This window comes from Tachysurus vachellii, chromosome 8 (assembly GCF_030014155.1).
Source record: "Tachysurus vachellii isolate PV-2020 chromosome 8, HZAU_Pvac_v1, whole genome shotgun sequence".
Classification (NCBI taxonomy): Eukaryota; Metazoa; Chordata; class Actinopteri; order Siluriformes; family Bagridae; genus Tachysurus; species Tachysurus vachellii.
This window is the reverse complement of record NC_083467.1, coordinates 18174042-18187908: the sequence shown is the minus strand read 5'-3', so window position 1 is coordinate 18187908 and position 13867 is coordinate 18174042. Positions and strand designations below refer to the sequence as shown.

The window sequence follows — 13867 nt, the reverse complement described above, 5'->3', positions numbered from 1 at the left end:
TCCTCTTCATTCCAGGCCGTATCAACACGTGTTGTTGATTTTATTCCTGTAATCGCACACTCCAAAGGTTTGCATTCCTTATCCAGCAAATCAGTGTCAGAACTTTGAGGATACATCCTGTACATCTGTACAAACTGATGTCGTTAGTCCTGCGCTTTCTTATGTGGCTCTGTATCTTTATGTAGCACCAAGGGTCTTTGAGAAATGTTGTTTCATTTCACTGTACTGCATCAGCTTTATATGATCAAAATTAATAACATCTTCTTGACTTATCTTTACTCTTAAAATTCTACATATATTCTACATACATGTCATATTTATCAAATATCACACTACAAAACCAAAAGGTTGACTGCGGTAAAGTGCGATAACTACGAAGTGATACCTATGTTGGTCTACATTTCTGCACACTATAAATGGTTGAGTATATTTTTGATAAAAGTGTGTCAGTGTTGCGCCATAAGAAGTGGTAACCATTTGGGACATGCCCTTGCACAAACTGTAAACATACTCCATGTAAATACTGGGTGTAGTTTCGGTGGGTAGTTTTTATTTATCATGCATACTAGATGTTCTTATCTGTGAGTTTTTTAATAAGTGATGTGTGACTCTACCATAGACACTACTGTTGTTGTGAAGTACAGTAATACCTCGAGATACGAGTTTAATTCGTTCCGTGACCTTGCTCGTATCTCAAATTGCTCGTATCTCAAAGCAATTTTCCCCATTTAAATGAATTGAAATCCCATTAATCCGTTCGAGCTCGCAAAATTCCACTCCAGTTGTTTTGTTTATGTGTTTTGAATATGAAAAATGTACAGTACCTGTATTTATAAATGACAAATGTATAAAAATATACAGTAATAAAAGTTAATGTTAAAAAAATAAACTGGTTTTTACTTTACGGAAGATGCGCACGGAGGTTGAGGGAGGATTAAACAGGCGGAGGAGTTAGGAGGAATTACACTTTCACTTTCGTTCACTTACTCGCTACTGTACACTCTTAATGCTACTTTACACTTAAATGGAACTTAACAAAACTTCACTAAAATGAACAAACTTAAATCAAGCATCGCGTTAGTTCTGGCAGGCCACGGCGTCAAGCGTGCATCAGCTGTCAATCAGCTGTCCACGACGCGCACCAATCCGGTTACGACATCCATATTACCCGACCATTTAAATTCCCATTCATAGAGCCGCTCTAGCGCTTCGCTGCTGCCGTGATCTAAACTCCCTCCTCCAACCCCGACTCCACCATGCCGGAACCTGTGTTCATTGTACCAGTTTACGTCATAAATCTCCACATATTTTTCTCTCTCCCTCTCTCTCTCTAATTATTTAATTATTTATTTATCCATTCATTCATTTATTACTTTCCAAAAACGCGTAAGCGAGCATATCTAATACTATGCATGATTAGTGGTTCTGTTATACGGGGGTCTATTCTATTTTCTAGTCGCTGCTCTCCCAGCACTGTCCATGCATGTGCACGGCCGGGCGCGTGGATTTTTGCCCAGAACAGAACCATACTGCCAACACTAACTGTATGCATATCATCTAATAAATTCTCTTTTGACAAAGTGGTCCTGACAGAACTGAAATTCTCTTAACTTAACTGAACTTAATTGCTACAATTTCTGTTTTCTTTACATTAATTTTGCTTAATTTTCTTCATCACTTTTCTCTTCACTTGTTTTTGCCTTTTTTGTCACTCTTTCCTTACTACCATCTGCCGGTCGTTTTAATAGAAACCTGTCCGGTCGGCATATCAGATGCGGTGTAGTTGCACAAGTTAAATTTTTTTAACGGATCCAACGCTTTTACGGACCTGCAGATGGTCGGCACCTCACGCAGCGCCTTTGCGACTCTCCATAAGAAATGAATGACTTCCAGTTTATCGGCCGTCGTTTGTCGTGTGCAGTGGAAAAGCGGCTTTAACCGAGTGAGAAGCGGGAAGCTGAGGCGGGGGAAACAGAGCACAGGTGGTTGTTGGGGATCTTTGTTTCGGCGGCGGTGGCTCGGATGATCGTATCTCAAAAATTTGCTCGTATCTCAAGGCAAAAATATGGTCGAATCACAGCTCGTATCTCAAAAAATTTGTATGTCAAAGCACTCGTATCTCGAGGTACCACTGTACGTCTGTTAGGTAGCATGTGGTGCACCTTCTGATGGAGCAGTACCTCTTTCCTAATGATAGCCTGTGAAACAGTCGGGTTCCTGGGTGTGAGATCAGTTGTGATCTATCAGCTCAGTGCCTGATTCTGGTGTCATGCAGCTTCCTTGATTAAGAGCTGCTGCTGTACTTAACGCTAGTTTCTTTTCCTGTCATAAAATCAGAAATGGACTATTTTCCATATCTAAAGGGCAAAAAGATATGTAGCCATAAGCTGTGTCATGATATACTAATTATCCTTTTCAGAATGACATTTTAAAGATCTTCTGTCTATTGGGGAAAAATCACTGCATTAAAAGGGAAAAACACATCTCTGTAATAGACTGTGCGAGACACTTTCTACCCCAAAATTTCGATCTGTGTATGAATATCTTTTTTTCTGGAAATATAAAAAGAGTAAAAGCACACACTGCAATCAGTGTGGTGAGATCAGCTAGATTCAATCCATACTGTATGTTTGCAGTAGTCAGAAGTCTCTGCCCACTGGAGAACAGCCTCATCAGATTGCTTAGAAGAGCCCAAAGTGCTGGAATGTCTGCAATAGGGAAAAAATGGATGATGCCCTCCCTGGAGCTAGGAAGAGATGAAATGAAAACAGGCTTTCTGAGTAAGATTGGACAGCTGCTGTAGAAAAGGGGCAATTTAGAAAGACATCTGCGAGTAGATTGGGAACAAGGGTGGACAAGCAGCTGGCTACAGTGGCAAAGGAAAATGAAATGCTTGAAGGTGTTTAAAATATAGTCGAAGTTATCAAGGAGACAGGTGCTCATGAGTGATAAGGGAGATCTGACAACCAAGATATTTCCTATCGTAGAGTTTTGTAGCGCATACAACTTTTTGCATGGGGTAGGAAAGACAATTATAATTAGCAAATACTAGAAAAGCAAGGAAAGAGAATGCATGCTTTGTTATGGAGATAAGATACACAGATGTAGCTCCCATTTAACTCCTGAAAGCACTGGACCATCTGTGTGAGGTGTCTGGGCTGCTCTCCTGTGTTGCTCACTGTCCTTGAACACTTTAACAAGCCCTTACACTTACATCAGGCTGCAATTTATCGACTGGAGCGCTGCCTTCAAAACACTGTAACTATTCTCTCTAACTAAAGTTTGCTTTTAAACTTATGGAAACCCCTAAACACACACACACACACAATCAGTTCCTGACCTGTAGTGCAGACAAAGTTGCAGCATTCTGTACAGTTTGTGAAACAGAAGAAAGTATAGAAGTAGATACTGCATATTTATGTCATCCATCATCAGTAATAAAAATCTATATATACTGTACCATATGATTGCTACCGTTTTTCTTTTTTAATGTATCTGCAGTGAGCTACACAAATGTCTATATCATGTCTTAATGTTCAAACACACATGCACACACACACACACACACACACCCACACACACACACAGTTCTCTTGGTGTTGGAAGCAGTTAAAGTAATTTAACCACACATTTCCTAACTAAATAAAGATCTGGATTTCTTGCCATAGAAATGCAAAGTACCTCATGGAGGCTTTGTTCACTTCTCTCTCTCTCTCTCTCTCTCTCTCTCTCTCTCTCTCTCTCTCTCTCTCTCTCTCTCTCTCTCTCTCATATTTTTCAGAATCTGAAGTCATCTACAGGAACCACCATGGCCATGTCATTAGGTTCAACATCCTCACTAATGAAACAGATATTATCCTAATGAACAGCACATTTGTGAGTGAAGCTATTTTTTTGACTCTATGACCAGAACACACTCCATCATCTGCAGCCTTGTCTACACACTAGCTTTAGATAAGGGGCTCAACCATATTGTAACCACAGACTATACAGTATATATTATATATATAATAGTCATGCAACAGCAGTCTTTTTGTGTTTTAACTAAATATCTTCTATTCCTACTTTACGTTTGCTACACTGGCAAGTCTGTAGAAAAGAAAACATGATTTCCAAACATTTTTTTTTATTAAAGCATCAATACAGTTATCTGGGATGTTACCTGTACAGACAGTTTAACAATTATTATTAGATTTTATGATTTTTAAATATTGATTTACCGCTCAATTAAATCATTATTTTTTACTTTTTTACATACAGTCAGATCAAAAAGTCTGAGTTTATTTTTTCAAATAAAAAATATGTCATAAGTCAAAAGTGTCAAAAATAAGTCATAGGTTTTATTTTAAATGTTTAAAACAACAGAAGAAAATTAATATTCATGCTTCTGTATTTATTGGTCTCAGTTTCAAGTGTGATGTAATCAAGTGTGCGATATTGACCGTGTTAACTGCTTTGTACAAAAGGTCAGATATTCCTCTTGTCTAATCTCTTCTACTGAAGTTTGTATTCAGACAACAATCTGGTGAATTTAATCTAAAATGGATCATAAGCTTTTGCACAAACTTGTGGAGTTCATGGCAGCTCGAGTTCACACTTTTCATTAAAGCAAAAAGGGTACAAACCAAATTCTAAGAAACTCTGACATTCATGTAAATATTTTAAATATTTTAAATATCTTAAGTTGCTGTGAGTAATTTAATTTGTAATGCAAATTATTGTATTGATTTAGAAAAGAATGCAAAATAGAATTTCACTTGTGCTCTCAGACATCTGGATCCTACTGTAAGAGAAGTCTGTTTGTATGGTCAAGCAGCTACTTTAAGACTCCAAGTACAGATTTGTCTTAAATGTCTTATCACACTGTATTTAACTGTATTTGTTTTTTTTTTGTAAGATTTGTTACATTTTACATTTAAAATAAGCTTTAATATAGTAATTTCTTTTTTTCCATAAAGTTTAACCAACGTTATTAATATTAATACATAGTTTTCAAGAACGTTTGACTCGCACTGTACATACAGTATACAAATCTAAAATAATGCTTTGTATTTTCTTTTCCTTAGGTTGCTTTTAAAGCCACTAAATACTCAATAAGTCCTGATATGAAGTATGTGCTTTTTGCCTATGATGTTAAACAGGTATGTGCATTTTTGTCGTACTTTGTTGTTTTAAAAGATTTATCACAGAACTTCATTGAAGTTATGTTTGAAATCTGTTCACATTCTATCCCTTTAATGGGGATATAAATTATTTGGGATTATGGGGGATGTTTGTAGTTGCTCTTGTTTTGTCTGTCTTAATTTCAAAGCTATTTCTGATATATTTAAGCTTCCATATTTACTAAAATCCTTTTAAGACTTAGGGAAGCCAGTTTGTGAAGAGTTCCACTCCAAATAGCTCCTGAGTGTCTCATATCTGAATCTAGGACACTGAATGCCATGATCTAAAATTAACAGTAAATTACCTGTAGCGCACAAAGATGCAATATAAAGATCCTCACAAACCCAAGATCTATCCTTTTCATTTCCATGATAATATGAGATGTCTGACAGGATGGTATTCAGACAGTGTTGGAGTGAAGAGACAGTAAGTGTGAGAAAGAGAGAGGGAGAGAGAAAGAGAGAAGAGAGAGAGAGAGAGAGAGAGAGAGAGAGAGAGAGAGTTTCAAGCTAAACTCACCCAGGATTACACACTTTAATCTTGTTACTGTAGCGATTAATCTGATAAACACTTCCCTCCATTCACTGAGACCAGTCAGCTCACAGTCGACTAATCAATCTGTAATTCTTTTAAGGAGATGTGTGTGTGTGTGTGTGTGTGTGTGTGTGTGTGTTGTGTGAGTGTACATGTACATATGTGTATATATGCTTAGAAAGCTAGATAGTGACGTTTATATTCGATGTCCAAGATACTGTGGTTAAAGAAAATTAGTAGATTAATGAATCTGTATCGGGAACATTGTGTGAGTGGCTTTTGAAGAATATTCTGAAGCAAAAACATTTTCAGAACTTTACTCAGATTTTTTGTGACATTCAAGCCACTCTAACAACGTCAGCAGTATACCATTCTAAAATAACTAGACTCAGGGTAAGACTGCTCATGAGCTTGTTATTAAGGATTGTACATACAGTATGGCATGGCTGTCTGTTACTAAGTAATAAAAAACAACACAATAAACACATTCTGCTTTGCTCTGTGCAAAACCACATACATGCATGCTCAGCTTACTACTCAGAGAAAAAAGGGAAAGAAAGAAAGAAAGGTCGCATCAATATAGTACATGGAAAAAACAGGGCTCAGGTGTTCCACATCAGTCATTTCCCCTGTGGCTTGTCTGACCAAACCTCCTGCCAAACCACACCCACACCTGCTACACAAACATGGTCAAAAGCTGTGAAAATTATTAATGAACACTTGCATAATGTTGTCTGTTTTCTGCGCTGAAACACTCACATCATTACACTCCTTATATTTTTTTTAGCATTTTAAAAGACTGTAATGGTAATTGTTGTGACACTATATGAATCATTCTTTATGAGCAGTAGCTGCTCATCTTCACTACAGCTGTGTGTTAGCAGTCCAAACAATCCATCGTCCTTTATCATATTTACACTCTGAATACTTTTTGCTTCTAAGCAGAACGGTTAGTCAAAGCCAGCAGCAGAGCCAGTGCCATTACTCACTCTTACTTTGTTTCTGCCTGTGCGAGCATCAGTCATTACGTTGTCTCTTATTTCCACTTTTCCCTCTCTTCCTCCCCCTCCATCTATTCTCTTGTTGACTTTTCCTGTCCTCATATCTCATTCAGAGCACTTTTTCTTTGACTCACTCAGAACACTATTTGTCTCCAGGAGTAAAAGAAGCAGTTTTGTAGCAGAAAATGTTTTGTTTTTTAATCACCTACACAACACAATCCGTATCTATCAGTGTATCTCTCTCTATATTTCTGTTTGTCTCTTTACTGCAGCTGTCTGCTTGACATTATTGTTGTCAATTCTTCTTTCTTTCTATATCCTACCGCTGACATGTGTATAGTAGTAACGTCTGCTGCGGTTGTCTATTTCCTTTGACCTAGGTAAAGCAGGTAATGAATATGAATGAATAAATAAAAACTAATAAACCTATCAAAGCATTATATTTCTGTTTGATATCCCTCTCCTTTAAAGTTCCCTTATTACATTCTTTTTGGAATAGTGATCACCCAATTGCATATATATATTATTAAGATAGACATTTGTTTACATTTTTAATGGACACTAATGCACCATTAGATAGGTCTTGTGCAGTACTGTCTATCTAGACAAAGCCTGTAGACCATTACAATGTTATCTGACTGGCAGTGTGATAATGATCGTAATGCACATCCAGTGAGAGTGCAGATTTTAAATTCTCTCATTCATGCACATGGCTGAGATAAGACCACTATGGCAGGGATTTAGTCAGAATTTGTTCATGAACTTCATTTTTAGTGGAAAAAAGAAACCTGAACTCAGGATCGAACCAGCAGTCCTTGGGCTGGGAGCATAATCTTTACTGGAAAATGTCTTTAGTGGAATATATTCAAGGGCCTTGCTCAAGGTTACAGCCATCTAATCTGATTTGCTCTCTTATACAGAATACTAAAACATATCCAATCAACTCGTTACCTGAGTTCCTACAGGTCCAATCAGGAGTCTTTATCTGACCTCATACAGGTCCAGTCACGAGTCTTAATCAAACTGAAACATATCCAATCAGAAGTCTTAAACAAACTCAGACAGGTCCAATCAGGCGCCTGAACTGAGCTACAGGACCCCATATTAAATCACTTTTTGATCTGAGCTCAATCCATAGCCCATATCCAATCAGTAGTCTGATCTGAGTGTGTACAGGAGCCTATAACCAATCAGCTCTTTGATTTGAACTGGTACAGGGCTCATAGCAAATCAGACTGAACAGCTGAGCTCATATAAGAGCCCATAAATGATCAGCTCTTGATCTGGGCTCACACAGTCCATATCCAATCATCTGTCCGATCTATCCAAAAGCCAATCAACTGTCCAGGCCAGAATGAAGGTGTCATTCTGCTGTGATCCTCCATAGTAATTCATGAGGGTTTTTTTTCTCTATGTGTGTGTGTGTGTGTGTTTGTGTGTGTGTGTATGTATGTGTGTGTCCATGTTTAAAATCTTACTTAATCCTTTCTTCACTGTGCAGCCTGTTGATGCTATTCAGGCTGATCTCTTTGATCCTCTATCACATGCTTTCTTATTTTTCTATACTCCTATGTGGTGCAGTGTAATGTTTTTCTGCACCAACACATCTACACCTTCAACTAATGAAGCACTGGTAGCTCATTGGTTAATATGGTGGACCACTGATTTACTAATCATTAGTTCAAATCACAGCCCTGCCAAGCTGCCACTGTTGGGCCCTTGAGCAAGGCCCTTACCTCAGCTCGGTTGTATAAATGAGATAAATGAAAGTCACTCTGGGTAAGTGCATCTGCCAAATGTTGTAAATGAACCCAATTTCATGCTCAAGCATGCACTTGTATATGAATCATTCATTTTAGCCAGAGCGAAGCACATGCATTGAACTATATTAAAACATTTACAAATACTGTAAGAAGACTTAAATACATTAAACAGAGCAAAGGGAGTAACACAGCTCACTTTCAAGACCATTTCACAGCGCTCTAATAAATGATAAAAGAGCAACTAATATACAAACCATCTCAGTGACAGATATATTTGGCCTTTAGTGCATAAAGATGACTGAAACATTTTTTCACATTTTTCTGGAACCAAAATTTATTTAATTTTTTTTAAAACATTTATACATCTCTTGGTTATGCTGAATCATCTGTACAATAAAAATGCTTCTTTAGTTGCTGTTTGTTTTCATACTGTCTTTATTTTGTTATGTTTTTTGTCTGTAATTTTCAGGTTTACCGTCACTCCTTCACAGCTTCCTACATCATCTACAATATTCACACCAGGTATAATTCATGCTACTGTAAATCCTTTAGAATTACCCAGCCAGGAACAGGACCTAGTCTGTCTTTATGTGCATTTATATATGCATCTGTATTACAGGGAGGTGTGGGAGTTGGACCCTCCAGAGGTGCTTAACTCCAGATTACAACATGCGGCTTGGGGAATGCAAGGGCAACAGCTGGTAAGAGATACAAATAAATTCAGATACAAATACATTCTGTGTGTTTTGCTGAAGTCAGTGATTTTCTGTCACATGTGAATTCCCTGAGCATGAAGATTTTGTCAAGATGACATGAACGAATGCTTCCAAAATCTGTAGACTAATTGGGGTGTGATAGTTAGATAGTTAGTTCTCATCAGACTCAGCTGGCAGATTGGATCAGAAGTACATCATATATTGTCAGACATCTGCAGTATTTGTAGATTTTTTTTTTACCCTCAGGAACTTCCTTTTTAACAAAAGCCAATTCGAGCTCCCTGCAGGAAACCTTGGCTGCAGAGTGTTAAATGTTATCAGAGCCCTGCTACAGTGTGTTAGTATGACCTTCAGATAGAAAAGCATCTGTATTTAGTACTATATTCCAGCAGGGCATTTTCAGTCCATTTTCACTGTGTTGACCCAGTGCTTTGCTCAATCTTGTACTTTTCATTCCTTGAACGCGACTGATTCAGTTCGCAAAGAGTTTTCTAATTGGCTACTGAGTTAAATCAGTATGGTTAGTGTGTTAAAGACACCATGGAGAGCAGTGAGACCTCAGAATAAGAGCTAAACTGCCTGTGTACTGATTCTCCACAAAGCCTTCACCATTTGACTTGATATTCCGTATAATATCTCCACTGTGTGTAGGTGTACATCTTCGAGAATAATATATATTACCAGTCAGAAGTGAAGATCAACTCACTCAGGCTCACGTCATCAGGGAAAGAGGGCGTAGTGTACAATGGCATTGCTGACTGGCTCTATGAGGGTAAGAAAGCACATGCATTTTACCTCATAATAACAAACATCTTGGCTCTCCTTTTACCAGAATAAGATGTTTGGATTCTCTGGTGGTTTCTAGAAGCAGTGTGATTAAAATGCTACAGATGAAATAAAGCACATTAATGAAACTATCTACAATATAATGGAAATTATGACATTATACAAATATTAACCAATATAATATAGATTCTGGGTTTATTTGGTATATGGCTCATAATTACAGATTTGCTTTAACATTTTTAAGGAATTCCTTCTGAACTGTGGCCCCATAGTTCCAAATATCTTATTTGTGCATGCAGGAGTGTAAATTAGTAGGCACTTGGTTTATCTGTGTATTTTTTTGTCTTTTTTTTTTTTGGTACCAGCAACACGTGGTGAAGACCAGTGGGTTTTGGAGGATGCATGCAATGACTTTAGAATTTCATAAAATTTTAGGAAATTGTGTCACACAACTCAGCATGAGACTTATATATTATTCAGTCCTTTTAGTTCATACATTAGCATTACAGAAATGTTCTACTTACAGTGCTCTGTTCCTCTGAAAGTCTGGTTACATACATACACAACCTCACATCCCTTTCTCCTGCATTATAAAAGTAAAGTAACTGCTACTGGGCTTGAAAACAGCTTTCACACTTCGAACTCACAGCTCAAACCACCCCAAGTCCAGAAAAATGCAAGTGTAAAACCAGACCTTAAACACCTTTAGACTTCCAATGTTCTCTGGAACAAGATTCTTCTACTCAGAGCTAGGAGAGATCCTTAGGTAAAATATCAGGCTTATGTCAGCTGAGAGCTGATAGAACTGCTCAGGCTAAGTTACACTGCTTCATGAGATATGCCACGGCTAAAGTGTTTAGAAATTTAAACAAAAGCATGACGTTGTCACTATTGAACCTAATAGGAAGCTACTATAAACATTATAAGACTTGGCTAGCATGTCTTATAATGTTTCCTTTTTTCTAGCTACACTCCAAGTTTAAGATTGTTTAACAAGACAACAGAGCATCCAGGCAGCAAAATATTATAAATATTATTATGGTGCTATCTAGAGGTTATGAAAGCATATAGCAGAGTTTCCTCTATAATCATATCCAGTTTCAGAGATGTTATGCACCAAGGATGCACCAGGGTCATTTACTGTAGTTTCTTGTTTCACAGAATAGTAAGTAATCAAGCTTTAGACTTAGTTCTAAACATCAGTACTTTTGTTTTTATCAGGAATCAAAAGAAGGACGTTTCAATTTAGTTTGACTTCTCAAATAAGCAATTGCATCTTCCATCCGACTGAGATCAAATAAAACAGTTTGTCCTGAACACTGATTAAAGATAAATTTGTTCTGCACAACAATCTGATCTGGAGCTTTGTGGTGTGTGGGTGTGTGAGAGTGAGAGACTGTGTATGAATTAGTGGATGCAGATATGCTACTGAATGTTTATGCATTCAAGCTTCGTAATTAAATTGTGGAGACAAGTCTTAATTCTGCTCTGAGAGATAATGTTAGATTATTACTCATCTAACTGCAGCCACACACACACACACACACACACACACACACACACACACACAAACACACACACACACGCACACACATTCTGCTCTGACCAAAAGTGCTAATGATGGGTCTAATCAAAATGCCACTCACTTCATCAATGCATTAGATCACATAATTATAATAATGGCATCAGTCACTTACAAGCAATGGACATTCTACATCTATGTGTATGTGTGTGTGTGTGTGTGTGTGTGTGTGTGTGTGTGTGTAGAGGAGATTTTACATACTCATGTCGCTCACTGGTGGTCTCCTGATGGTGAGCGTTTGGCGTTCCTGGTGCTGAACGACAGTCTGGTCCCCAACATGGTTCTGCCCAGCTTTACAGGGTCCACATATCCCAAAGGAAGACAGTATCCTTACCCTAAGGTACATAACACACACATACACACATATATTATTCTACACACATATGCACACAATTCAAACACCAGTGAGCTTTATGTGGACCCTGGGGTTAGAATTTTTTTGTCTAACTACAGTACACTCTTGCACAGACAATCACAGACAATCACAGGTACACAATCACCCACTGTAGCTTGATTGTGCTTCCTGTGGAATCAGCTGTAATAGTCAGGTGTATCTGGGTTTTTATGTTTTTGTGTTCTTGAAGGCAGGTCAGCCCAACCCCATGGTCAAACTGTTTGTGGTGAATCTTTATGGACCAACACACACTCTGGAACTCACCCCTCCGGATGGGCTCAAACTCAGGTAGGTATAGTAATAAGATACAAACTGTAAACTCATATTTCTAAATTAAATTGTGTTCATTGTCACATGTTTTTTAAATATTGTATTCAAGATTATTGCTCCCATTATTTCTCTTATAGAGATGTGGTGTAAGCTTATGTTTGTGTTGTGTGTGTGTGTCTGTGTGTGTGTGCTGAAAGGGAGCACTATGTAGTGATGGTGAAATGGATCAGTAAGACTAAGACAGCAGTCAGGTGGTTGAATCGAGCACAGAATATCTCCATACTGACTGTGTGCGACTCTACCACTGGAGCTTGCGTCAAGGTTTACACACACACAAACACACACACACACACACACACACACACACACACACACCCGCACACACACACAGAGATACACATGGAATGCTCAATCACACATGAATAGAATAGCGCTGGATGATAATTAGTTTGTGTGTTTTAGAGACATGAGGAGACATCAGAGCTCTGGCTCTCCAAACAGGTGAGCTTTCCCTCTCTCTCTCTCTCTCTCTCTCTCTCTCTCTCTCTCTCTCTCTCTCTCTCTCTCTCTCTCTCTCTCTCTCTCTCTCTCTCTCTCTTCCTATTTAACCCTGTGTTCAGTTCTCAGGAGTGTTACTTGTAGAGTGTGCTTCATTTAAAGAGCCCTTATACAGATTTAGAGTTTTGTACCTTGCCTGAATTTTTATGATATAATATGTGATATTTTTCATTCTCTTTTCAGGATCAGAAGCCTTTTTTCTCACAGGATGGCGGACGATTTTTCCTAACTGTACCAGTGAAGCAGGGCGGCCGTGGAGAATTTCATCACATTGCAATGTTCACCACACAGGTAATCTTCTTCAAATTGTTTAACAGTTTTATGAAATATTAGTGCATATAAATCTGTTAAGCCCACTAGTATGTATGTGGAGGTAGAATTATGCCTGGGACAACAAGAAAGTTTTATACAGATAAAAGATAAATTACATTATCGCAGGGTCTTACTCGTTGTTTAAGACAATAGTCCATGAATCAATAGTCCTTCATTTATTTTTGCTACAGTCACCATAAAACTAAATCTAAGTTGTTTTTATTGTCTTTGTTATTAAGGGGAATTACTTTTATAGACATTGAGAAAATTGACATTGCACACATTTTAGAAAATGAAGCTGGACTTCTTGCTAAAGTGAATTGTTCCAAAATGGCCATGCAACAGCATTTAATCACAGAACAAACCTGGACTACGTGTATAATCGGGACCATTTCAGTTTTTTTTTACCTGTGCCTATTTCTTATATGTAATTTTTTAATCTCAACAGCAAATGAATCAATATATTACTCAATCTAGAAAAAGATACGGCCTTCTAAACCGATTTTGTGTGACTTCACGTTCTTCATTTAACAACTCTTTGGAATTAACAACAGCACAACACAAACATTTAGTTCCTCTAAAGGCTTGATTAACTGAATAAGGTGCTTAAATAATTAAAAATTCCTCGATGGAAGAGACTGCTTGCACAAAAGAAGGTAGACGGCTTTTCTTGTATAATACATTAGAGTTAGAGCATATCACTAGAAACACTTCTTTGGCTGAGCTTGATATCTTGTGTTGGTAATTGGTAAATTCACTTAAATCACTGCTTATCTCTGTATTTGTGG

General features: G+C 37.7%; 1 protein-coding gene across 4 annotated transcripts in view; it reads left to right on the top strand.

Moving 5' to 3' along the window:
- Positions 1 to 13867, top strand: part of LOC132850283 (inactive dipeptidyl peptidase 10-like) — an 82430-nt gene that overhangs the window by 55406 nt on the left and 13157 nt on the right. For all 4 annotated transcript variants that reach the window (XM_060876706.1, XM_060876707.1, XM_060876708.1 and 1 more), the window contains 10 exons: positions 3782 to 3876; positions 5067 to 5141; positions 8931 to 8983; positions 9081 to 9162; positions 9829 to 9949; positions 11731 to 11885; positions 12130 to 12227; positions 12407 to 12530; positions 12672 to 12710; positions 12951 to 13058. In XM_060876706.1, the coding sequence (XP_060732689.1) occupies positions 3782 to 3876; positions 5067 to 5141; positions 8931 to 8983; positions 9081 to 9162; positions 9829 to 9949; positions 11731 to 11885; positions 12130 to 12227; positions 12407 to 12530; positions 12672 to 12710; positions 12951 to 13058 (950 nt within the window). The remainder of the gene's footprint in view (positions 1 to 3781; positions 3877 to 5066; positions 5142 to 8930; positions 8984 to 9080; positions 9163 to 9828; positions 9950 to 11730; positions 11886 to 12129; positions 12228 to 12406; positions 12531 to 12671; positions 12711 to 12950; positions 13059 to 13867) is intronic.